At 36.1% G+C, this 26,352-nt stretch overlaps 2 protein-coding genes across 4 annotated transcripts in view; one reads left to right on the top strand and one right to left on the bottom strand.

Moving 5' to 3' along the window:
* Window positions 1–222: 222 nt before the first annotated feature.
* On the bottom strand, window positions 223–4,138 carry LOC114390433 (receptor-like protein EIX1). Its single transcript, XM_028351177.1, has 2 exons — window positions 892–4,138; window positions 223–516 (listed from the first exon to the last, which is right to left on the bottom strand). The coding sequence occupies exon 1, from the start codon at window positions 3,931–3,933 to the stop codon at window positions 895–897; it is 3,039 nt and encodes a 1,012-aa protein (XP_028206978.1). The 5' UTR covers window positions 3,934–4,138; the 3' UTR covers window positions 223–516; window positions 892–894.
* Window positions 4,139–7,863: 3,725 nt separating this feature from the next.
* LOC114390431 (receptor-like protein EIX2) overlaps window positions 7,864–26,352 on the top strand; it is a 38,562-nt gene continuing 20,073 nt past the window's right edge. The window contains exons 1-2 of one of the 3 annotated variants that reach the window (XM_028351171.1): window positions 7,864–11,261; window positions 11,993–12,237. In XM_028351171.1, coding sequence (XP_028206972.1) covers window positions 7,916–11,224 — 3,309 coding nt within the window. In that variant the 5' untranslated portion in view covers window positions 7,864–7,915 and the 3' untranslated portion in view covers window positions 11,225–11,261; window positions 11,993–12,237. Of the gene's footprint in view, window positions 11,262–11,992; window positions 12,238–26,352 lie in introns of those variants that run through there. The other 2 variants (XM_028351173.1, XM_028351172.1) reach the window with 2 other exon arrangements.

Here is a 26,352-nt window from a genome sequence, read left to right on the forward strand (position 1 = left end):
GCTGGATGTTAGACCAACTTCATTTGCACACCTTTGTTGATAAGAAGTATAGCTGAATCAAGGTAGAGCCTTAGAGGACGAGGAGAACCTCAATAGACAGCTATGACACCAGCATGTTGATGTAATAATTGTCTAATTTGCACTGAACACTTTGATGATAAAAACAAAAGCATTTTTAATTATTAAATTACCAACAAATCAGTGTAATTAAAGAGAAATGCTAATGTAATTATAATCATTATTTTGTAGGTCGTAAAGCTGAGTATTTAAATTTTGCAGGCTTAAATAAGTAGTCGGAACATACTAGCCTGATCAACAAACATAATTTTGATATCTGGCATTCTTGAAAAGAGATTATACAATAAAAAGACAATCAAAATCAATAGGTTTTTCCAAACACTTATTTTGCATTGCATAGCAAACATCGATCAATACTACATAGTACATATCGTACACCTTCAGCTATTCAAGAAGCTTTCACCCCGGATTGAAATTTTGAAGCTAATACGCCATAAACTGCAAATTCCGTGCTACATATCAGATTACATATATTAATGGAAATGGAGAAGAATTAGACAACGAGTTTTCATAGTAGATTAAATGAACTGGAAATCTAGTTATATAGCCATTCAAGTACACAAATGTGCATAGCTGTAAGCATTTTTTCATGTGGTTTAAACTTCAAACATTAGACATATAATTGAAAAAAAAGTCTCTAAACAGAGAACATGCACCAGCATCTAAACAATTTCTTTAACAAGAAAAATAGTAATCATCTTTTTCGATAAAGTAACTACTATTAGTGAAGGCACAAAATAAAGAAACAGAAGGAAAGTAAATATTAGTAAACACTATGAAGTTCCAAAGGGTGAAGTTATTGGAATTACGTACCTACTAGCCTTTGAACCACATATGGCACTTGGCCATGTTCACTTCCACCATTAGAAGTATATAGTCTGTGAGTCTGATCAAGAATCTTTGGTAAGCAATTCTCCATGGTTTCCAAAGTAGTATTGGCCCTAATAAGCCCCAAAAGCCTGTGAAGAATCCTAGGCCCAAGCTCATATATAATGCTCCATAGAATATTGAATCTTCATCTTCACCATCAACTGCTTCTCCTTCAGGCGTCCCTATTGGCTTATCTCCAGGACAACTTTTGTTAAGTTGTTGACCACAAAGATTCGTATTTCCTTCAAAACTAGAGCCATCAAAGGTTTGCAACTGTCTTCCCCAAGGGATTCTTCCATTGAGATCGTTGTTTGATAAGTCTAAGACAGCAAGACGGTCAATTTTGGAAAGAGTAGATGGAATTTTTCTGGAGATATGATTTCTTGATAAGTCAAGAAATTCTAACGAATTTAAATTCCCAATCTCAGAAGGAATTTGTCCATGTAAGTTGTTTCTTGATAAATTCAAAGATACCAATCCAAGTAAATATCCAAGCTCTTTTGGTACTTCACCTGTTAAATGATTACTTGAGAGATCAATGCTCTTTAGAAGATTCTCTGGATTCCAATACATATGATCCTGACCTTTCCACATCAATAACACATTAGAGTCATAAATGAGAGGGGAGATTGATCTAGATGATATTCTTCGCCCCCTTACAATTTGACTTGTGATTACTCTGCTTTCCATCATCGCAGTAAAGTTCCTTAGACAAGTTGGAATTCCTTTTGACAAGTTATTTCTTGAAAGATCCAAGATATGAATTTGCCTCAAATAACAGAGATGAACAGGAACACTTCCATTAAAGTGGTTTACACGCAAGCTCAAGATTTGTAATTGTTGTAAACTTTGTCCAATCCATGATGGTATTGGACCAGACAACAAATTTTCACTCAAGTCTAGTATATCTAAACGAGTGCAGTTCTTCAAGGTGAATGGTAGGTCTCCAATAAAATTGTTGTGTCTTAAGGCCAAAGCTTCCAAATTAACAAGTGTACCCATGGACTGTGGAATCTTCCCTGACAATTTATTATTGCTTAGATCAAGAAATTCTAATGTATTTAGATGTTCCCAACAGTTGGGCAGTTGTCCCATTATTCGATTACTTGATAAATCCAAAGTGTGTAGGTTTGTACTTGCTCTTTTTCCACACAAGAATGTGTTTAAGCCTGAAATCTTATTGTTGGAAAAATCTAATGCATAGGCGTGGGATAAAAAAGCAGGAATTTCACCTTCAAGTTGATTTGAATTTAGAATTATAAGTTTATAGTCATCAGTAAGCTTGATCGGTAAATTCGGAATTGTACCTTTGAGAGTGTTGTAAGACATATTCATCAAACTTATAGACTGTAACTTGTTCCAAAACCAGTCTGGCACAAAGTCATCAATCCCAGCATCAGAGATATCTAGAAAGCCCAAGTGACTTTGAGTTTGGAGCCAACTTGGGAAACTAGGACACAACTTGCAAGAAGCTAGTCCCAAATTATATAATTGGAAAGGTGGAACCCATGTAGTACCAAACTTTAGAGACAACGAGTTGTCTGTTAAGTCTAACTCCTCCAATTTGGACAAATTGTTGAGATGCCATTCATTGATATCACCCTCCAAGTAATTATCCTGTAGGTGAAGAGACTCCAACTCATGTAGCAACCCATTATTGGAAAGATGTAATGTCCTCAAAGATGTAAAATTTGAAAGATTAGGTATTGGACCTTCTAACGAGTTATCATTAAGGTTAAGGGTCACAAGAGGAGATGAAGAATTTTGAATGGAAGCAGATAGCACAACACTTTCATCAGTGAGATTACAATCAACTAGACTCAACTCTCTCAAGTTTGTTATAAGCTCACCGATCATTTGTTGCCAGTAACGAGAGGAGCCAAGATTATGCAATGATGTCAGGTCAAGAGTTGTTAAAAAAGAGAGAGAAGATAGCCACTTTGCATCGTTAATTTTAAGATCAAAATTGCCTTCAAGTCTAAGAGTATGCAAGATAGGAAGATTCCCAACCCGCAAAGGTATTGGTCCGGAAAGATTAAGTCCTCTAAGACAAAGATATTGCAGTTGTGAGAGATTCTTAAAGTGATAAGGGATCTCTCCATGAATAGCCACATTATAACTTAGATCTAGATATCGTAAGGCTGTAAGCTTCCCTACTTCAGAAGGGATTTCTCCAAGAAGAGAATTTCCACTCAGATCTAGATGTTGCAAGCTTGTAAGCATCCCTACTTCAGAATGGATTTCTCCACGAAAAGAATTGAAGCTTAGATCTAAGTGTCGTAAGCTTGTAAGCTTCCCTACTTCAGAAGGGATTTCTCCGCGAAGAGAATTTCTACTTAGATCTAGATGTTGTAAGCTTGTAAGCACCCCTACTTCAGAAGGGATTTCTCCACTAAGAGAATTTAAGCTTAGATCTAGATGCTGTAAACTTGTAAGCTTCCCTAGTTGAGAAGGTATTGCTCCATCAAGAGAATTCCATTTAAGATCAAGATACTCCAACTTTGAGAGATTCCCCAATTCATAAGGAATTCTCCCACCAAACCTCGACCGTGATAGATCAAGATATTTTAAGTTGGTGAACGAGCCCATAAATTTTGGGATGTAACTCCCTTCAAAATCATTATTGCTAAGATTCAAATATTCAATATTTTGCAAGTCAATCAATGAAGATATATTGATTACACCTGACAAACGTTGTGGGTAGTGACCATGAAGATCAAGCTTGGAGACGTGACCTGTTTCATTATTGCATTGAAGGCCTTTCCATTTGCAACAACCTCTGTTATTTTCATCATCCCTCCATGTAGAGAGCATGCCAGAGTCATTTACAAGGCCACGTTTGAAGTTGAGGAGGGCTTGTCTCTCACTTTCAATGCATTTCACACGTGAGATCTCCGATGTAGAGTTCAATCCAAGAATGGATATTTCAGTATGCAAAAAGCACACTAACAATGAAAACAAGATTTTGAGAAAGTAACCACCCATTAGGATTTTTCAGATATGAATTATGGTTTACCAGTTGTGCTGTATTGAACACAGAGCAGCAAGATTTAAGTAGTTACTATACTTGTACGGCACAATTTCTACGCCCTTTGTTTTCATTCGCTGTTCCAAGTCTAGAAAGCAAGAAAGTTTCAAAAGGTAGAGTTATTTGAATGAAAAGAAAATTAAAGGAAACTCTTGTCGTCAAAATGAGAAAATGGAATAGAGTTGAATATGAGAAACACAATTACTTCTTTATTATATATTTCTTGGTTTTAAATTAATATATCAAGCAGCAATTAGATCTTAGATGTAAAAAGGATATCGAATTCTAATGGAACTTCAATGTTAGCACAGCTTAATTTCTTCGCCCTTTGTCTTCGTTCGCTGTTCCAAGTCAAAGCAAGCAAGAAAGTTTCAAAGGTAGAGTTGTCAAAATGAGAAAATAGGAATAGAGTTGAAAATGTCAGACACAAATACTACTTTATTATGCATTTCTTGGTTTTAAATTAACAAGCTAGTGGGTTTTAGATTTAAAAGTTCTTGAATTATAATGAAACTTTAATGGATAATATATTCATACTAGTATATTAACTATGTTTAAATACTTTATGAAAAAACTTTCTAATAAGAATACTTATGAGAGGAAAAGGCCATTTTTATAAAGATTTAATAATTAAAAAACACATGCTACAGGGATTAAAAAATAAGATCGCATGAAAGAAAATTTTAAAAGAATATTTGGACTAGTTAGGATTTGAAGAAAAATTTAGTATAAAAACTGAAATTAAATCATTTTATATTCGAGTTAAAATATAACTTCTATTGATTTAAACCTTAAAATTTATTTTTTTTTATCAAAATGATACACAAAATAAAAAAAATTCTAATTTCTTCATAAAAAAAAAACCTTCCATCTACTTATATAACACAACAGTGTTAAGTTTATATGTTACTAATCGTATTAGAGAGGACATGACATCTGCCACATCAATATCATACCCATTTCATATTTTACTCATCCAGTTTCGATATAGAAATTTTCTTTTTTTTAAAAATGAAGGTAATTATTTTTTAAAAAGGTAATTATTTAAAACTAATTTTATTTTATTCTTTAAACTAATTTTCTCATTCAGTTTCTATATAGAAATTTTATTTTGCTCATTCCAATAAGTTATTTGTAGGAGTGTTTACCGATCGACTTAACTTGAATTTGATTAAACTTGTTATTCAACCACATGAAAAATTTATGTGTTGGGTTATGGGTCAGATGTGTGTAACGTTTTTTACAAATCCAACTAAATCAGATCATAAACTGGTTGGGTCGAATTGGATTAATCGGGTGTTAATATTTTTTATTTTGTAAAAATAATTTTTTCAAGCACAATAATTTTCTTTTATCTAAAGTTTTTTAAGTATAGAATAACTAAATGTACTCAAAGAAATCAAATTGTGATAATATTTAACTTACAGAAGTAATGGTTTTACTATCGATCAATACGGTGTTTTTATGTTAAAAAATCATGGTAGTTTAATAAAAATAATTTAATAAACTATATGAGCTAAAAATTAATGTATTTTGTATTTAATAATTAATTTATATATAATAATAAATTTAATTATATGATATGGAACTTGGAGATCAATAAATACATTATAGAAAATTAGTAAAAAGAATCTCTCAACAAATAATATAGATGAAAATTTGATTTTTATTTGAGTCTTATTGTAATAGAATATGAATATTGTAGATGTTATTGCTATATAATAATGCATATATATATATATATATATATATATATATATATCATAATAATTAGATAAATTATAGTTTTTATTATATTCATACTGATTGTATGTGTATAAAATATTGATATTTTTGTATTGTAATATAAATATTATATTTTAAATAAATAGCGTGATATATACATTATAATTTTTTAAAAAAAAATTCACAAGTATCAAAATATATTAGTACAAATAATGACAAAAAATGATATTGTCGTCTCCTATGTTTTCTAACTCTTTTGATGGGTTAGAAAATTAAGCACACAAACACATCAAATTTAAAAGGTAAAATGACTGCATAGACTTTGAAATTGTCAATCTTTGTAGAAATTTTAAATCAAGACAAATTAAGTTTGCATTTTCTGTGTTTTAGCAAAATGACACATGATATTTATTGGTCTTAGTTCTAAGTAGACTTTTGTTAGTATGATATCAATCCTAGAATGATTTAGAAATACTCTAACGTGCAACATAAGTATGTTTTGGAAGAGAGGAAAGAAAATGAAAAAGGGTAAAAAAGGTTTAAAATTTGAATTTAAAAAATTAGAAGGAAAGAAAATTTAATTGAAAGAAAGTAATCACATATTTTCATCACTCTCCTTTTTATTTTTCTTCTTTTATACACCTTACACCTATTTTTATCTTTGAGGAAGACTAACAATACTCTTTTCTGTTATTTATCAAAATTTATAAAAAATCACAAATTTTAGTTAATGATTTCACATAAAAAATTAAGAAATATATATAATCATTAAATAAGAAATAGAACTCGCCAATTTAAATTTATAATTTCTAACAAATTTTAATTACTTTATAACCAAAAAAAAAAGTACTAGACAGTGTCACTAACGATATTTCTCTTCTTTTATATTTCCACCGGCGCAATTACTTTGCTACTGAAACCACAACAACTATCACGCCTGTCCCACAATTTTCTCTTATTACATTGACTAAGTGCATCTTTATTTTTATTTTTCCTTCATATAACCTTTAATTTGGTTCACAATTAAGAGGATATGTCTTCTAGGCTAGAAGGAGTATACTAAATACTTATTTTGTTGATAACATGGACTGATTTTTTTAAAAATTTTACTGGGACTAAAATAAAAAACATTGAAAGACTAAAAATCATAGTTATATTTTTTATTTATTAAAATTTGTAACATCATTTTTTTGTCGAATTATCTGATGAAATTTTAGTTGTTACAACTTGCTGGTACAGTATGAAATAGAGCTTGATGAACCTGTAATTAATATATGAGATAATTTTATTACACAATTATATAATTATTGAATTTTTTTATTATAAATTGCTTATCACCTGAGCGTAATAAAGGAATTTAAAATATATAAGCCTCGTATATGGAGTCTTCGTATTTTAATTTTTAAAATAAAGTTTTTTTTAAGAGAAAACTTCCTTATTTTGCTGTCTTCAATAAGTGAACGAGAATTAACAAGTCAGTCATTTAGCCATACTATGTTTTTCGTCGTCATATTTTTTCTTTATTCTAAAAATTTACATTTGAAAAACTTAGTTTGTTTTCTTGTCTTTGAACAAGAATTAACAACTTATTCGTATGGTCATACTATCATCACTGTTCCCTTCCCGATTTTCATTTTACTGAGTTGTTTTATATCAGCAAAAATATAATGAACAATAATTGTTTTGAAAATTAACGTATGCATTTGTGAATTTAAAAACAAGTGCAAAGATTTTTTTATTTTTTGGGACAAGTGCAAAGACTTAAAATTGTTAGTCTACACAAAACATTCATGTAAACACAAATTAATCTTGCATTTCTTGTATTTGGGCAAAATAACACATCATATTTTTTGGTGTGCTTAAATAATTTGATTACACAATTATATAATTATTGATTTTTTTATTATAAATTCTATATTTTTTCCATGAAGAATGGTAAGTTTAAATTGCTTATCACCTGAGTTTAATAAATGAATTTAAAATATATAAGCCTCGTATACGGAGTCTTCCTATTTTAATTTTTAAAATAAAGTTTTTTTTAAGAGAAAATATCCTTATTTTGTTGTCTTCGATAAGTGAACGAGAATTAACACAACTCTATCATTTAGCCATACTATCAGCTATATAAATCCTGCTGCAGGCTCCATCTTTCATACTTCACCATTTAAGAGAAAACTGATCACTGATCTTTGTTTTACTCTTAGTCATTTCATAATGAGTTGTTATTCTCTGAAACTATTTTATGCACTTGTGCTGCTTTTATTGCATGCTGCAGGATCCATTCTTGGATTCAACTACCTTCCCAATAGCGCAGAAATTAAGTGCATTGAGACTGAGAGACAAGCACTCCTCAACTTCAAACATGGCCTCATAGACGACTATGGCATTCTCTCTAATTGGAGGGACGATGACAGAAGCAGAGACTGTTGCAAATGGAAAGGCATTCAATGCAACAATCAAACTGGTCATGTTGAGATGCTTCATCTCCGTGGTGATGATACACAATATTTGTTAGGTGAAATCAATATCTCTTCATTGATTGCCCTTAAAAATATTGAACACTTGGATCTCAGCTACAATAATTTTGAAGGGAGTCATATCCCAGAACTCATGGGCTCGTTCACCAACTTAAGATATCTCAATCTCTCTGATTGTTATTTTATTGGGATTATTCCTTCTGATATTGGAAAGCTTACACATTTACTGTCTCTTGATCTAGGTAAGAATCTTTATCTCCATGGACAAATCCCTTATCAACTTGGAAACCTTACAGATTTACAATATCTTGATCTAAGTTATAATGATTTACATGGGGAACTCCCTTATCAACTTGGAAATCTCTCACAGTTGAGGTATCTTGATCTTGGGAATTCATTTTCGGGAGCACTCCCTTTCCAGATTGGGAATCTTCCTTTGTTGCACAGTCTTGGACTTGGTGGCAATTTTGATGTGAAATCTAAGGATGCAGAGTGGTTGACTAATCTGTCTTCCTTGACAAGACTTAAGCTAAGTTTACTACACAACCTTTCCTCGTCTCATCACTGGCTACAAATGATCAGCAAGCTTATTCCAAACTTAAGAGAGTTGAGGCTAGTTGGTTGTTCTCTTTCAGATACAAATATTCAATCTCTGTTTTATTCACCTTCCAACTTTTCCACTGCTCTTACCATCCTTGATCTTTCTTCAAATAAGCTGACATCCTCAACATTTCAACTGTTGTCAAACTTTAGCCTTAATCTTCAGGAGCTTTATCTTGGTCATAATAACATTGTTTTGTCATCTCCTCTCTGCCCAAACTTTCCGGCTCTTGTTATCCTTGACCTTTCCTATAATAATATGTCATCATCAGTCTTTCAAGGTGGTTTCAACTTCAGCTCAAAACTTCAAAATCTGGATTTGCAAAATTGTAGTCTTACGGATGGAAGTTTTCGTATGTCATCTTCTTTCATTATGAGTTCTTCATTTTCTCTTGTTTCCCTGGATCTCTCCTCAAATCTGTTGAAATCATCAACTATATTTTACTGGCTCTTTAACTCCACCACCAATCTTCATAACCTTGTCCTTGATTATAACATGTTAGAAGGTCCAATTCCAGATGGATTTGGGAAAGTACTGAACTCTCTTCAACTTCTTGACCTATACGGTAACAAACTGCAAGGCGAGATTCCATCTTTCTTTGGTAACATGTGTGCATTGCAGAGTTTAGACCTCTCAAATAACAAGTTGAACGGGGAATTTTCTAGCTTCTTCCGAAATTCTTCATGGTGCAACAGAGACATATTTACGAACTTGGATTTATCTGATAACCGGTTGACTGGCATGTTACCTAAAAGCATTCGATTGCTATCAGAGTTGGAGCTTCTTAACTTGGCTGGGAATTCTTTGGAGGGTGACGTCACTGAATCCCATCTTTCTAATTTTTCCAAATTAAAATACTTGCACTTATCAGAGAACTCATTGTCTCTGAAATTCGTCCCGAGTTGGGTTCCTCCATTCCAATTAGAATACTTGGGAATCGGTTCTTGCAAGTTGGGCCCCACTTTTCCTAGTTGGCTCAAGACTCAAAGTTCTTTGTATTGGCTTGATATTTCTGATAACGGGATTAATGACTCTGTACCAGACTGGTTTTGGAATAAGTTGCAAAATATGGGATTGTTAAATATGTCTTCCAATTATCTCATTGGTGCAATTCCTAATATATCATTGAAGCTTCCTAACAGACCGTCTATACTTCTGAATTCCAATCAGTTTGAGGGTAAAATTCCGTCATTTTTACTACAAGCTTCTGGGCTGATGCTCTCTGAAAATAATTTTTCAGATTTGTTTTCATTCTTATGTGACCAAAGCACAGCTTCAAATTTGGGCACTTTAGATGTGTCACACAATCAAATAAAGGGGCAACTGCCAGATTGTTGGAAATCAGTAAAGCAATTACTGTTCCTTGATTTAAGCAGCAATAAATTGTCAGGGAAGATTCCTATGTCCATGGGCGCCCTTGTTAATATGGAAGCCTTGGTTTTACGAAACAATGGTTTAATGGGTGAGTTGCCTTCTTCTTTGAAGAATTGCAGCAGTTTATTTATGCTGGACCTGAGTGAAAATATGTTGTCGGGTCCAATACCATCATGGATTGGAGAAAGTATGCATCAATTGATAATCTTGAACATGCGAGGAAATCACCTCTCCGGAAATCTACCCATTCATCTCTGTTATTTGAACCGTATTCAATTGTTGGATCTTTCAAGGAATAATTTGTCAAGAGGAATTCCATCATGCTTAAAGAATTTCACTGCAATGTCTGAACAGAGCATCAACTCAAGTGACACTCTGTCTCATATATATTGGAATAATAACACTTACTATGCAATTTATGGTTCCTATTTCGAGGGTTATACGCTTGACATAACATGGATGTGGAAAGGTGAGGAACGGGGGTTCAAGAATCCAGAGTTAAAGCTCAAAAGCATTGATCTTTCTAGTAACAATTTAATGGGTGAAATACCAAAAGAGGTCGGATATTTGCTTGGGTTAGTTTCTTTGAATCTATCAAGAAACAATTTGAGCGGAGAAATTCCTTCTCAGATTGGGAATTTAGGTTCACTAGAATCACTTGACTTGTCAAGAAATCACATCTCTGGGAGAATTCCTTCTTCTCTTTCTGAAATTGATTATTTGCAAAAATTAGACTTGTCACACAACTCTCTGTCTGGAAGAATCCCATCAGGAAGACATTTTGAAACCTTTGAAGCCTCTAGTTTTGAAGGAAACATTGATCTTTGTGGTGAACAACTTAACAAAACTTGTCCTGGGGATGGAGATCAGACAACAGCAGAGCATCAAGAACCAGCAGTCAAAGGTGATGATTCAGTTTTCTACGAGGGATTATACATGAGCTTGGGGATTGGATACGTCACTGGATTTTGGGGCTTATTAGGGCCATTACTACTGTGGCGTCCTTGGAGAATTGCTTACATCAGGTTTCTGAACAGATTAACAGACTATTTATATGTATGCTTATGGTGAATGTGGGAAGTGTTGCTGATCGCTCCAAGGCAAAAAGGTATGTTCTAGATTTATTTGTCAATTTCATGGTTTATGTTCTGACTATGTTTTATTTTACATATATCAAGAAATTGCTTCACTGATCAAAAAGAGCAATATGGATTTCACTTAGAGGAGGCCAAGAATAATAATAATAATTTAACCTAATTATTATTTAACTTGTAATTTTTTTTATATTTTTTACAAAGAAAAAATATACTATATTAAGCATAAAACATTACTATCTAATTAATTTTATCATTTATATGAAAATAAATAAATAAATTTTTTATTCCTAATTATTAGAAACAGAAACTCTTTCAAATATATTAATTAGACATTTATAGAAGAAACAAATAGATGCATTTTTTTAAAATGATTTTTCATAATTATAAATGTACACTTACACATTACAAATATTTTATTATTATCTTTAATATCTTTTTATCTCATTACTATCACATTATATTACCTATTATACATACACTTCTCTTTCTTTTTTCTTTTTGTCTCCCTAAGTGTCAACTAAGATGACATGTATTATTTTTCAATATTTTTTTTTCATAAATTTTAAGGGGACCGTAATTCTTTTAACATGGTATTTTAAATACACTTTGTGAAAAACTTGGGGCCATGGTCCCTGCATGTATACTTCCATTTTCAATTTTATATGAAAAAATATAATTCTGTTTATATCTTGTAATGAATCCAGCACATTAATTGTTGTAAAAAAAATGCTGATTGTTGCAGATGTGCTGCAGGCTTCTGATCAGAGAAGAAACCATTGTTGGCAGCTACAAATGCGAGATAATTTCTTTAATATAGGAGTTTACAATGTTTTGTATTTAAGTAATGAACTGCAAAATCTTGTTTCCAGAAACTTAGTATGCTATTGTTGTATTTATTGTATAATATATTTGTAATGCTGTTTGTTTTTCATTATTGTGCTTAGATCTGTGATATCTAAAATTTCACCACTTCATATTCATCTTCAACAATGCTTTCTACTATATTCTGCTAGTGCAGCTATACTTAACTGTGAATCAAATTTGTGCATGAGAAGAAGAATGCAAGATACCCTATTTGTTCCTAGTTACTACCAGTATATTTGCATCCTTGTGTTAGATCCCTTCTGTTCATGCACTTTTGCTTTGCCAAAAGTAGCAAGCAGAGTATTAAAAATTGCATAAGCTAGTTTTAGGTTGCTGGACTTATCACATTTTATCTATTTATCTCACAGTTATCACGAAGATAGAAAAGGGTATATCAGTAAATGAAATTCACACAATGAATGCTAATTTGAAATTCTCTCTCTTCCGTAGCACCAATATGAGAGTGCCAATTAGATCCCATCATCTAGTCCTTATTTTAGGAATAAGTTTCATAAGAAAAGGGAAAGGATCATAGGCAGTCTAAAACACAACTTCATTTCATGCAGTTTCGCCATTTCTTTTGCAATACTAATTTTTCATTTTTCTGCAGCTTTAGGCGAAGTTTCCCTAATTTAGGAATAAATGCCTTAATTCTAATCACTAGTTAGCAATTACTCTATCATCACCATCCATCTTATATCTTTGTGTTCTCTATTCTCTTTCGTTTTGTTTAAAGAGATTCTCAATCCTAAAATAGTGTTCTCCATCTCTAGTCTTCATGTTTTTCTCTATATTCAATGAGATTTCGGGTGAAGCCAGTTGAATACATTTATAAACCACATGGAGGAATTGATGGTGGTATACGCAGCAATATTTGTTTCCTAGACAGTAGACACTATCCTCACCGACTGAAGGCTATGGATATTAAGGAATCCTTTGACAGAGTAAGTATTTCACCAAGACCAAGACTCTATGTGGGTCCCAACTAATAGTTATATTCCGATCTTGTCGATAAAAGTGAAGACGCGCGTTTGAACCAAAAGATTTTTCAAAAAAAATCGATAATAATAAACTCAACTTATTTATAATTATGCTACTATTTTTTTAACACTCATTTTTATAAAATTGATGTTAAAATAACAACATTAAATGTATATTTTCTAGTGTTATATAAAGGGTTCGACAAGCTAGATTGAGAGAAATTCAGAATCTGCTACGCTCATTCTCCTCATGCTATTCCATTGATCAAGGGTCCTATCATCTTAGCTCATTGGTATGCTCCTCTCATTCAAAATATTCAGAATATGTCTTTACCTAAAAATATTAATTAATATGTGACACTTACACCCAACTAAGAATAGTGTTTACGCTGGAATTTGGTAAACAACCGCTAGTCTAAGTTAATTGCTTGCGAGATCAACTAGTGAATCTCAGGAGCATGCCATTTGTGTGTTTGCTTTAGATGTAAAGTCGTAAATGTTCATCATTGCAACAAACATTTACTGGTTTGAGCCTTACAGGAAGTAAAATTGTTTGACAGGATCGAAATGCTGGAAGTAACTCGACAAACGAAAAGTAAAATGCAGAAATTAAAGGATCAGCGAGTTCATTCGATCGAATGAACCATTTAAAAAGCAGGAATTATAAAGTGAAACGTAAATTGCATTGCATTCGAAATGTAAAGTTTACAGGAACTTAATATGGTTCACAAACATACATTCTCCTTGCGTACTCGTTTCTCTCTGCGCTGGGTACTTTGAGTATATAAGGACTTGTAGTAATGATTTGCGACCCCGAAATCTGACTAAAAACTGCTATATATAGACATTCGAAAATAAACTGCCCTAACGGTCGAACACTATCCTAATGCCAAGTGTCCTGCTACGTACACCCTACATGCACATAACTGCTCCTTAGAACGGTTATCCACATTGCTCGAAGTCAAACTGATTTTGTGAAGTTTTGTCAGAAATTGTGCTAAGTCCAGAAATCTTGCTGCCTTGACTTCGACTCGACCATACACTAGCTCGAATCGCCCAATGGTTCGAAGCCCTCTTTCTTGTCTTAGCCTTATACTTCGTAAATACTTCCTCGAACCTGTGAATCCCTTTCAATAGACTCTTCTTTCCTTTTGATTCGAACATAATCTGGCAAAATTCGTATTTAGAGCATATTTTTAGCTCATAAAAAATATGGGCTAACAAATTGCCCCCAAAAAATGTCTGCTTCGATTCGAGATCGAAGGAAGATGAGAAGTTGACATTTTTTCTCTTCTTCCACCAATTTTCCTGAAACGGTGACATGATGGCACATTTACTGGTAACCGTCGCCTCGATCTCCCACTACCCATCATTAATTCCACTTTTCTAGGCAGAGTGGGACACGTGTCACGCTGGGGAGTCGGAAGGGAAATCTGATGTGATTGATTTTTGACCCTTGATTCTTATTATATTGTTTTTCCCTTTTTTAAAGTGAAACTCCATAAATAGCGCCAGAACTCCAGACAAAACCCCTTCAGCTTCTCTGCTTCCAAAACCTTTCTTCTTCTTTGCTTCCGAAACCTTTCTTCTTCTACTTCATATTTCCGGCGAGACCATCTTACTTTCAGATCTTCATATCAACTTGTTACTCCTTTCATCATCAACCTCACCGTATCTCTGAGCTTTGCCACTGTTCTCCGTGAATCCAAGCCTTTACTTACTGATTCTATCAGTCACCAAACCCTTCGTACGAATCATCCTTTTTCAGACTTCTTACGATGTCGCAAGAACAATCAGTCCCATTTGCTGGGAAATGGCAACACTTTACAATCAGGAACGATGGAGAGAAGGTGGTCCCAGAACCCCATGGTAACGCAGAACAAACAGAAACCTGGGAATCAGAGGTGATGATCCCTTTTGCAGTGGAAAGAACAGTTTACGCTTTTGGTGGCCCCTTACCAGACAAAGCATCATTTTCGAGTAAAATGGATAAGGTATTTCCCTGCTACCAAACTTGTGAACCTAGGATTTTTGATAGTGAGCCTTACAACTTTAATTGTTTAAGCAAACCCCACAAACTCTTTCGGTCCGCCCCGTCAATAGCCCATAGGGATTACCTACCTTGGCTTGATCGAGTCGAACAAGCGTATGAGGATTTCTGGAAGACATATGGCATCTTTGATTTGATACAATTCTCTCGATCTGGTCCTGAATATCGACCAGAAATGCTGATAGCAGCTATGCACTTTTTCGAGTCTTCTACCAACACCTTTCAATTTAAATGTGGTATGATGACCCCCACTCTCTTAGATGTAGCCGCCCTCACAGGCCTTAGGCCTAGCGGAGAAACTTATGACCCCACTAATTCTAGTGACAATATCAAACTAGTATATAAGGAGAATACCTTTTCCAAATATATAGCTGAACACAAAGGACCAGTCGACGAGGAGGTTTCTGATGAAGAACACGTAGCCTTCTTAACCCTGTGGCTATCTCACTATGTTTTCTGCATGAAGTCTTTGCAAGTAGCCAAAAGATTTATTCCAATGGCATTACAAATTCATGAAGGTCAAAACTTTGGATTTGGACGCCTCTTATTAGCAGTGCTATACGAATCGCTTGGTGAGGCATGCGATGATCTGAAGAAATCGAAGGATGGGTCTTCCTTCTTAGTGTCTGGACCTATGTGGCTTCTCCAGCTGTGGCTTAATGCCACTTTTGAACAAGAAATGGGATTAATAATCCCACAAGATTATGCTGAAGAAGTTGCCAATCGCTCGATCGAAGGCTAGAGAGCACTTCGACTAACACCCAAGACCTTAGACCAAAACTCACAACAGCTGTTCCTAAAGTACATGAGGATTTTTCTGAGCTTTGACAAGTTTCTTCCCCAACATGCTCCATTCATTAATCGAGAGGTTGGCCCGGCTTGGTTCACTGACTATTTTCCTGCTGTCGATCCGGACAATGAAGAAGAAGTGAACGAAATATGGTCATTTTACTTGAATCCACAGATCCTGTCTTGTCGTACCGGTGTTCAATCGAACTATTTAGGCCTGGTTGGATACCAGCCTAATTTGGTTTCAAGACAATTTGGCCTCTCGCAAATCCGTCCTAAAAGCTTGTTCGAAGATCCTCGAGACGTCATAAGAGGGGCCAATCTTTCGGAAAAGACTTTCAAGAAGTTTTTGAAGATTTCTCTTGATGAAAACTATAACCTGCATCCTTTTGAGTTCAACCATTCCCACTTCTACACCATGGGGTTTGTTACCTGGTGGGAGAAATATTATTCGACCCGTTCAGTTGGAGACACTACTATCATGATCTCCAGACTTGAGAGTGGTTTTACACAACCAACGGTCGAGAATATCCGCTCAAACCTTCAAGCTCGAGGTATTAACTTACTTTTGACTTTCTAAATTGATATGTATTTTTTGCCTTTTCTAATATTCTTACTTTCAGGCAAAACAATCATGACGAAGAAAAGTACTGAAACGTCTCGAGCTGATGTGAGACCCAAGAAACCCACTGGGGTGAAGATCCAAGAAGGGAAACAAGAAGAGAAGGTAACTTCTTCTGAACTTATCTTTTACTCTTAACGTCTTTGCCTCATATTTCTTTATTTTTTCAGAGTCAAAAGAAAGATGATAGCACTGAAACTACCACTACTTCAAAATGCTCGAAGCATGCGGTCGTCGAATTAGACGAAGAGAAAGATGCAAGTTTTATTTCTAATGTCAATATTATAATTCTCTTTCAAGTCTATATTCTGACATTTCTTTACCCTCATAACACAGGAAGAAGAGGAAAGACCTCTTATAAGAAAAAGAAAGTTACCTGCGACTTCGACCAAATCTGCTAACCAAACAGAGACAGGCAATTCCCAGGCTCAAATGCCTAAGAAGAAAAAGAAGGTAAAGCAGGTCGAACCTGAACCTCCTGTGGCTGTCGAGGGTGGTGAGCCAATCAAGAAGAAAAAGAAAAAGACCAAGTCCTCAAAAGAACAAGGTGACAATCAACCTGTTGACGTCCAACCACCTTCGACCGATGTTGACGGCACTGAAGTAGAGGCTACTCCTTCTATTGCTGAGATGGGCAACCCTGTCGTGCAACCGAACTCACCACAAGAACAACCTGCCGTCGAGGTATCATCCTCTTAATGTGATTTTAATCATAGCTTATACGAAACTATTTGTTAACCTTTTTCCATGACAATTCGAATCAGGTACAACAAAATGTTTCTGTAGAAGAAATACCCTCACGTGCTCGAACATCTCCCGCTCCTGAGACGGATGCAGTGAATGTTGAGGAACAGGGTGAAGGTCAAGGCATTGGATCCAGTAGTCCTCATGAATCGAGTCAGAAAAGTTCATCCGAAGAAAATTTTTTCGATGAAGGGGCCATAAAAGAGGCTGAAGCTGGAGGTTCGGACATTTACCCGGCGTCTTCAACATCTAAGCTTTCCGCTAGCATAGGGATCGCAGAAGATACATTCATTCAAATGCAAGACGAAGACCCTGCTGCAGCCCTTCGACTCCTGCTGAACACAAGTCAAGCCAACTCCTCAAGTGAAAAGATTCCTGGTGCTTCGTCCTCATCTGATGCTGAAATAAACTCTTCAGTACGCCAAGATTCTCTGCTCTTGAAGTTATCCATGGAATACGCACGGGAAGATGTGCTTAAATCCATTGAAGAGAACCCCTCTGCTGCCTTTGGGCACCTGAACTTTTTGAAGAAATTGCATAACCCCCTTACCTCTGATGAGATTCTAGGCAAAGTTATCCAAATCGAGGCCATCATTGACCAATTTGCAAATACTGTGCAGAAAAAACGCGAAAATGGCGCAAGACTAGATGCCCAGAAACAGGCACATATCCTTCTGCTCGAGAAAGCCCGAGCTGCTCAACATGAAGTCGAACGTCTCACCAAAGAGGCAAAAGAAGGATCTTCTGAGATCAAAGCCTGTGATGATAACATCTCCTCCTGGGAGGCAACTATTACGGATTTGCTGTCTCAGGTCGATGATCTAAGGCAAAAAATTGTGACAGAGCAGGCCAAACGCAAGGAACTCCAGGAGAAGGCCGCTAACTCGATTCAGAAACTGGTTGCTGAAAAAGGGAGGGAAGGCCTGAAGGCCTTTAGCGCATCTCAAGCTGTAGCAGATGAGGCGAGAGTTATGGAGAGTGCTGACCAGGTCTTAACTAAAGAGATGGCCACCTTGAAGAAACTATATGAGGACTTGGTCATGCATTAGTAGAACTTATAATTTCTTTATTTCGAATTTTGTATTTCGATTCTACTTTTGATGTAATACTGACACATGCCCTTTTGTGGCAATTTACTGTTATCGCCATTTTTATGTTTCCATTATTTCTTCCTATTCTATGCTTATTTTAACTTCGAGCAATGTTGGTTTATATTTTTTCAAATATTTACCATTTATACTCAAAGTACGTTTCTGAGGGGTTAATTCCTCTAATTCATAAGCACCATTCGAATAGATCTGAATTATTTTAAACGGTCCTTCCCAATTTGGGGACCATTTGCCCAAGGCTCGATCCTTACTATCCATGGGCAGGATAACCTTCCAAACTAAATCTCCAACATTAAAAGTTTTTGACTTCACTTTCTTATTATAAGCTTTAGCAACTCTTTCTTTTTGTTTAGTCAAAACTTCTAATGCTCTTAATCTCTCCTCATCTAAATCAACTAACTCATCTGACATCATTTTCCAATAATGGTCGATTGGAATGTCCATTTGTTTTTGTACCCTGCTGATTGCAAATGTATTTCGACCGGAAGTACAGCATCGTGCCCATAAGTCAGTCGAAATGGGGTAGTATTAGTTGATTCCTTAGGAGAATTTCTACATGCCCATAAAACTTGATCTAACGTTTTATTCCAATTTCTTGGCTTTTGGGCAATGTGTTTTTTAATCAAGTTAATTACAATCTTATTGGCTGCTTCGACCTGACCATTTGCTTGCGCGTAATATGGTGTTGAGGTTAATAATCGAAAGCCAGTTTTTTGGGCAAATTCTTTCATTTTTCGTCCAGTAAAAACTGAACCTTGATCAGTGGTAATTGTTTCGGGAATACCAAACCTATAAATAATATAATTTTGAATGAAACTAATTACTGCTTCCTGATCAACATTTGGCAAAGGGACTGCTTCGATCCATTTTGTAAAGTAATCGACACCAACTATGATATAACGCTGGTTCTTAGAAGAAGCAGGCTTGATTTCACCAATTAAGTCCAAAGCCCATCCTCTGAAAGGCCAAGGTTTGATTATGGAGTGTAACTCACTAGCAGGTACATGCTGTATCCCTGCATGCTTTTGGCATTCCTGACAGCCTTTAGCAAATTCTATACAGTCTTTTAACATCGAAGGCCAATACAAACCTTGCCGAAATAAAAGCCATTTCATTTTATGGCCTGCTTGATGTGATCCACAAGCCCCACTGTGAACATGGGAAACTGCCAAGTATGCTTCTGATTCACTTAGACATTTCAGCAACACTCCTTCTGCAGTCTTTTTAAACAAATCATTTCCCACAATCACGTAATTTAAAGCCCTATATTTGATCTTTCGAGCCACATTGCCTATTGGATTTTCCAAATATTCAATAATGGACTTTCTTCAATCATTATCTAACATATTGTCAATGGCCAAAATTTGAATTTTTTCCTGGAGATCATTCATGCTTTCATCTTCATTATTTTGTGGTATACTTGCCCCCACAAGTTTTGGCATTGGCAATTTAGTACTTAATGGCTCCGGTATCACCAGTTTATCTTTTATTTCGATCAACTGAGTTAATTTTTCCTTCGACATTTTGTACCCTGAAGCTATTTGGGCTAAATCATTTGCTTCTTGGTTTTCTTGTCGAGGTATATGCTCAATGTTAATGTAATCGAAATGATTCAGAAGAGAACTCGCCATAACAAAATATTTTGCTAAGTGTTCATTAACACATTTGTATTCTTGTGTTAATTGCTTCAACACTAATTCTGAATCACCCCTTATGTTAACATTTCTTGCCCCCAGGCTAATTAAAATTTCAAGGCCTGTAATTAGAGCTTCATACTCAGCCTCATTATTAGAACAAAGCCCTTTGATTTTATATTTGAACTTAGTTGGAACTTTATTGGGGGATATTATTAAAACTCCAATTCCAGTTCCATGTTTGTGTTTCGAACCATCGAAATACAAAATCCAAGGCTCTGTATCGACATAGTCTTGCGGCATTTCGATCACCGAGTGATCTACAATAAAATCTGCCACAATTTGACCCTTAACAGATTTCAAAGGCTTGTACGTTAAAGAATATTCTGTTAATGCTAAAGCCCATTTTCCAATTCTACAGTGTAGAATAGGTTTTGACAACATGTGCTTAATAATATCATAATGAGAATATACATAAACATCAACAGGCTTTATATATTGCTTAAGTTTTGCACAAGAGAAATACAAACAAAGACAAAGTTTTTCTATGGCAGTATATCTAGTTTCTGCATCATTTAGTACACGACTAAGATAATAAATTGCATGCTCTACGCCATCATCATCTTCCTGAGCCAACATGCTACCAATGGTCTTGTCAGATGCAGCAATATACAACTTCATAGTCTTGTTTCGACTAGGAGGCATTAACACAGGAGGCTTGATCAGATATTCTTTAATTTCATCGAAAGCCTTTTGATGCTCTTCATTCCATTTGAATGGTTCATCTTTCTTGAGTCGAAGTAATGGCGAAAAAATTTGAGCTTTGCCACTTAGATTCGAAATGAATCGCCTCAAGAAGTTGATTTTTCCTAGCAAAGACTGAAGCTGTTTTTTGGTCGAAGGGGGCTTCGTCTCAAGAATAGCCTTTGTCTTGTTTTGATTTATCTCAATGCCTTTTTTATGCACCACAAAACCAAGGAAATCTCCTGCACGCACACAAAAAGCACACTTTAATGGATTCATTTTTAATCCATGTTTCCTCATTCGTTCGAAAGATTGCCTAAGATAATTCAAATGGCTATCTTCTGAGGAAGATTTGATGATTATATCATCAATATAAATTTGCATAAATGTGTCAATAAAATCATGAAACATGGAATTCATGGCCCTTTGATAAGTGGCCCCAGCATTTTTCAACCCAAAGGGCATAACCACCCATTCATAAGTGCCTAAAGCACCAGGGCATCGAAATGCTGTTTTCGACACATCACTTTCAGCAATAAATATTTGGTTATAACCAGAATAACCATCTAACATGCTTAAAAATTCGAAGCCAGCTGCCGAATCTACCAACATTTCCGCTACTGGCATAGCATATTCATCTTTAGGTGTAGCATTATTTAAATCCCTAAAATCTATGCATACTCTAAGAGTTCCATTCTTTTTAATGACAGGGACTATATTTGCTAACCATTCGACATACCTGGCAGATCTGATGAATTTACACCTCAGCAGCCTTTCGATCTCTTCCTTAATTTTGGACATGATTTCTGGTGCGAATCTTCTTGGTAGTTGTTTTACTGGTCTTTTTCCCTCCTTAATCAGTAATTTCATTTCGACCATTTCTCTGCTTAACCCAGGCATTTCGTGGTAATCCCAAGCAAAACAGTCTTTAAATTCTCTAAGAAGAAGCACCAGCTTTTCTTTTAGACTTGAGGTGATATTGGCACTGATATAGGTTGGCCTTTTTATCGAGCCATCTCCAATGTCGATTTCTTCCAAAGGATCTTGAGCCTGCATCTTTGGCACCTCACTTATGGGATTTTTCTCAAACCCAGCGGCTCATCATCATAAATACAATCCAGTCTTCGATCCTTTGTTTCTTTGTTTTCATGATCTTCGATCTTGGCTTCAACTGCCATATTTTGTTGAGATTCAGCCTCAAAGGCCGTATTTAGTCTATTTTCGGCCATATAAGCCATAATTCTGGCCCATGCAGTGGCCTCAGTCATATTAATCTTCATATATATTCCACCCAGTTGGTGGAATGACTCCATCTTCAGAGGGAACAGCATCAATTTCCTCCCTCTCTCATATAAACCCATAGGTAGGATGGAGTTTGACAGAGTGGATAACATTGTCACTTGATTCGACAACAGCCTCCTTGTCACCACAAGGTGCTATGTTAGCCAACTTTTTGTCAAAGGTTTGTGCAGTAACATTATCAACCTCTGACTTATAGAAGCTTTGATCTGCCTCTATATTTTCAACAATCCCATCTTCCCTCCAGATAATGAGTTTCTGGTGGAGAGTAGATGGCACAGCCCCAACTCCATGGATCCATTCCCTTCCTAATAGCAAGTTAAAATTAGCCTTGGACTGTATCACCAGGAACAGAGTTGGTCGAACTATACTGCCTACAGCAACATCTACTTGAATGGCTCCCAATGAATAGCCAGTTTTGCCCTCATAATTAGAGAGCACAATGTTGTGAGCAGATAGATCAGTGTCACGTTTCCCGATCTTGTAGAGCATAGATCGAGGCATTAAGTTGACAGCCGCTCCTCCATCTACAAGCACTTTGTTGATTCCAATATTCTCAACCTTTGCCCTGATGAAAAGAGGTTTGAGATGACTTTTCATCTGAAAATCTGGCTTTTCGAAATAAGCTAATTGTTCTTCCACACAGCCATTGTTCATAACATAGTAGCACACTGGCTTTGGGTCAGCCATATCAAAATGATCGAACTCACTTTCGATCTCAGTAACCTCAGACTGTACGTCGTATTCAGATGGCAAGATAGATACCACACAGATGACATCAAAGTCTGGTTCAGAATCCAGTAGATCCTCATCCTCCATCTTATCTTCATCCATCGGAGGTAGGAGTCTCTCCTTTACTGGCCTCCTAGACACTTCTTTATACTGGCCCGTTTGCAGATTCTGTTGGGCCAATTTCTTCTGACGCTGGAACCTGCGCCATTGGGTCCTCGTCATAGGATTCTTTCCTTTGTAATTGTTCCTATAAGAGTACCTATTAGCCTCCTATGGGCCAATTTGCTTCGTTCCACTCGAACCACCTACTTCCATGGCCCCTTTGTTAAACCTTATGAGTCCCTGGTGCATCCATTTTTCGACCGGAACTGAACCAGGAGGAGCGAAAGTATTCCTTCGACCAGACTTCTGATTACTGTTCGACTGCATCATAACCCTTTTGCCTTTATCGAAACGTTGGTTCTGCTCTGCCCCCTTGTTAATAACTTGGTATTTTTTGAGGCCCTCAGTAGCCTCCCTATCACATACTGCACTGCAGCGAGGGCAGAGCATCACACTCTTGTTTTCGAGTTTGCATCTGTTCAAGAAATCAATTAAATCCTCCTCAGCCTGAGGATGCACAACCTTCATTTGTTCGTTGTAATCCTCTTCAGATATACCCTGAACTTGCACCTGAGACAACTCCATTGTTTCGACCATCATTACTTCTTGGGGTTCTGCATAGAGAGTTTCAGCAGCTTTGGATGTTTCAGCATTTGCCTGAACAACCTTTGGTTTCTCACCAAATTTGAGCCTCCCTTCGTTGAGAGCCTTTTGAACCAAATCCCTGAAAAGAACACAACGTGAGGTTTTATGGCCAAGGAAATTATGAAATTTACAATAACCCCTTTTCTTCTGTTGTTCGATTGGGGGTACTTTCAAGCCCTTAGGAACAACAATTTGGCCATCGGTGACTAATAAATCAAATATTTCATCACATTTAGTTATGTCAAATGTATAAGTTTTAGACACGAATTTATCATTTTTAGGTTCAACAGGGTTTTTTTCATTGGAAGGTCTAAGGAGTTTACAAACATAAGGAGGTCCAGGTTTTAATTCTGTTAAATCAACCTCATTGTCTTCGATATCTTCATAAATAATATCGAACTCCTGGTCACTGTCATTGGTTTCGACATATGCAACCTTTTCCTTCTTGTGGAATTTAACATTTCTAGCCTTTTCAGCCTTCAATCGTTCGAGTTGTCGAACTCTATCAGCCAATTGAGCCATATCCCTTAAATACTGGGTATCTAATTTCTTTCTAATCGAATAGTCTAGGCCACCAGCAGCCATTTCGACTAATTCATGTTCAGGGACTTGGGTGAAACACCTTGCCTTTAAGAGTCTGAATCTGTTCAAATAATCATCAATTGATTCAGGTGCCTTACATCGAACGCTGGCTAACTCTTTAAGGCTGATCTTAGACTGTCCCATATAAAATTGCTCATGGAAAATCCTTTCCAATTGGTTCCAATTATGTATGGAATGAGGAGGAAGGGTTGTAAAACCATGTAAAAGCATTTTTAGTCAAGGAATTAGGGAAAAATTTCATTCTTAAATTTTCATTATTAGCCAAATCCCCTGCCTCGACCAAATATCTAGCAATGTGTTCGACAGTGGACTCATTTGTCTCTCCTGCAAACTTAGTAAACTTAGGGATTTTCACACCCCTTGGTAATTCTGTCTGTAACACATACTCAGATAATGGAGACACAAAATTAGGCCTGTGTAAGCCTAAGTTCAAACCATTCTGCACCAAAATCGTTTCGACCATTTGGGCCAGGTTATTCTGCCTATCGAAACGGTTTTGGTTGAATATTCCCTATTACTTCTTCAGCATTTTGGTTCCTATTTACCAATACTATACCAGGGTTTGGTTCGACCTGTTGGGCTGGTGGCTCTATGCGTGCCAATGGTTGTGGTGCTTGAGCCATTTGCATCCCTGGATTGTTAGGCATCTGTATCTCTTGGACAGGCGCCTGTATTTGGATCTGTCGAATTGGTGGTTGCTGTATGGGTGGTGCCCCAAAAAAGTCAGCAATTCGACTTATTTGATTTGTTAACATTTGGTAACTGTCATTTGTATTTTGAATTAAGGGGTTAATAACAGTTCCTATTTGCTGTGTTAACATGTTCACCATATCATGGTTACTTTCATCCATTTGTTGTCTGAGTGACAAAACGGATGTATTGGTTAAATGTTGAGGAATTATCCTACCTTGATTGCCCGCTACAGACCCTGATGGAGAGGACATATTAAGATTCTCTATATTTGGTTGAGAGTTTTGCAACCCTGCCATCAAAGATGTAGGCATGCCATATAGAGGGTTTTGAAGCGGTCGAAAGGGACTTCCACTGGGATTCCCTAAACTAGGGTTATTCCATGGGGCAAAAGCAGACGCTGACGTGGTCGAACTTGCCAACGTCATGTTGGTCATGGGAGAAGTTACCCCTGTCTGATTCATAACCGTCGAAGCGGTCGAACTTATCGTGCCAACAGTTTGGTCAGGAATTGCTCCTATGCCGGAATTTATATTGGCATTACTGACAGATGTCTGCGTTGGTTGCCCCTCCATATTTGGAAGGTCATTGTTTCGATTACTTGGGGGTGGTCTAGCCATCCTTGTACGAGTTTTGAATTCTGTTAAGTGTGGAACAGATTTCCCACTTCTTAAATGCATACAAGATCAAAACAATTAAGAATGCAATAAACCAACTGCACTAAATAAAACTTTAATAATAATTTAAAGCCAAAAACACACGATTGACCGGTCCCACTGGGCGTGCCAATTTGTTTACGCTGGAATTTGGTAAACAACCGCTAGTCTAAGTTAATTGCTTGCGAGATCAACTAGTGAATCTCAGGAGCATGCCATTTGGTGTGTTTGCTTTAGATGTAAAGTCGTAAATGTTCATCATTGCAACAAACATTTACTGGTTTGAGCCTTACAGGAAGTAAAATTGTTTGACAGGGATCGAAATGCTGGAAGTAACTCGACAAACGAAAAGTAAAATGCAGAAAATTAAAGGATCAGCGAGTTCATTCGATCGAATGAACCATTTAAAAAGCAGGAATTATAAAGTGAAACGTAAATTGCATTGCATTCGAAATGTAAAGTTTACAGGAACTTAAAATGGTTCACAAACATACATTCTCCTTGCGTACTCGTTTCTTCTCTGCGCTGGGTACTTTGAGTATATAAGGACTTGTAGTAATGATTTGCGACCCCGAAATCTGACTAAAAACTGCTATATATAGACATTCGAAAATAAACTGCCCCTAACGGTCGAACACTATCCTAATGCCAAGTGTCCTGCTACGTACACCCTACATGCACATAACTGCTCCTTAGAACGGTTATCCACATTGCTCGAAGTCAAACTGATTTTGTGAAGTTTTGTCAGAAATTGTGCTAAGTCCAGAAATCTTGCTGCCTTGACTTCGACTCAACCATACACCAGCTCGAATCGCCCAATGGTTCGAAGCCCTCTTTCT

This window comes from Glycine soja, chromosome 16 (assembly GCF_004193775.1).
Source record: "Glycine soja cultivar W05 chromosome 16, ASM419377v2, whole genome shotgun sequence".
Classification (NCBI taxonomy): Eukaryota; Viridiplantae; Streptophyta; class Magnoliopsida; order Fabales; family Fabaceae; genus Glycine; species Glycine soja.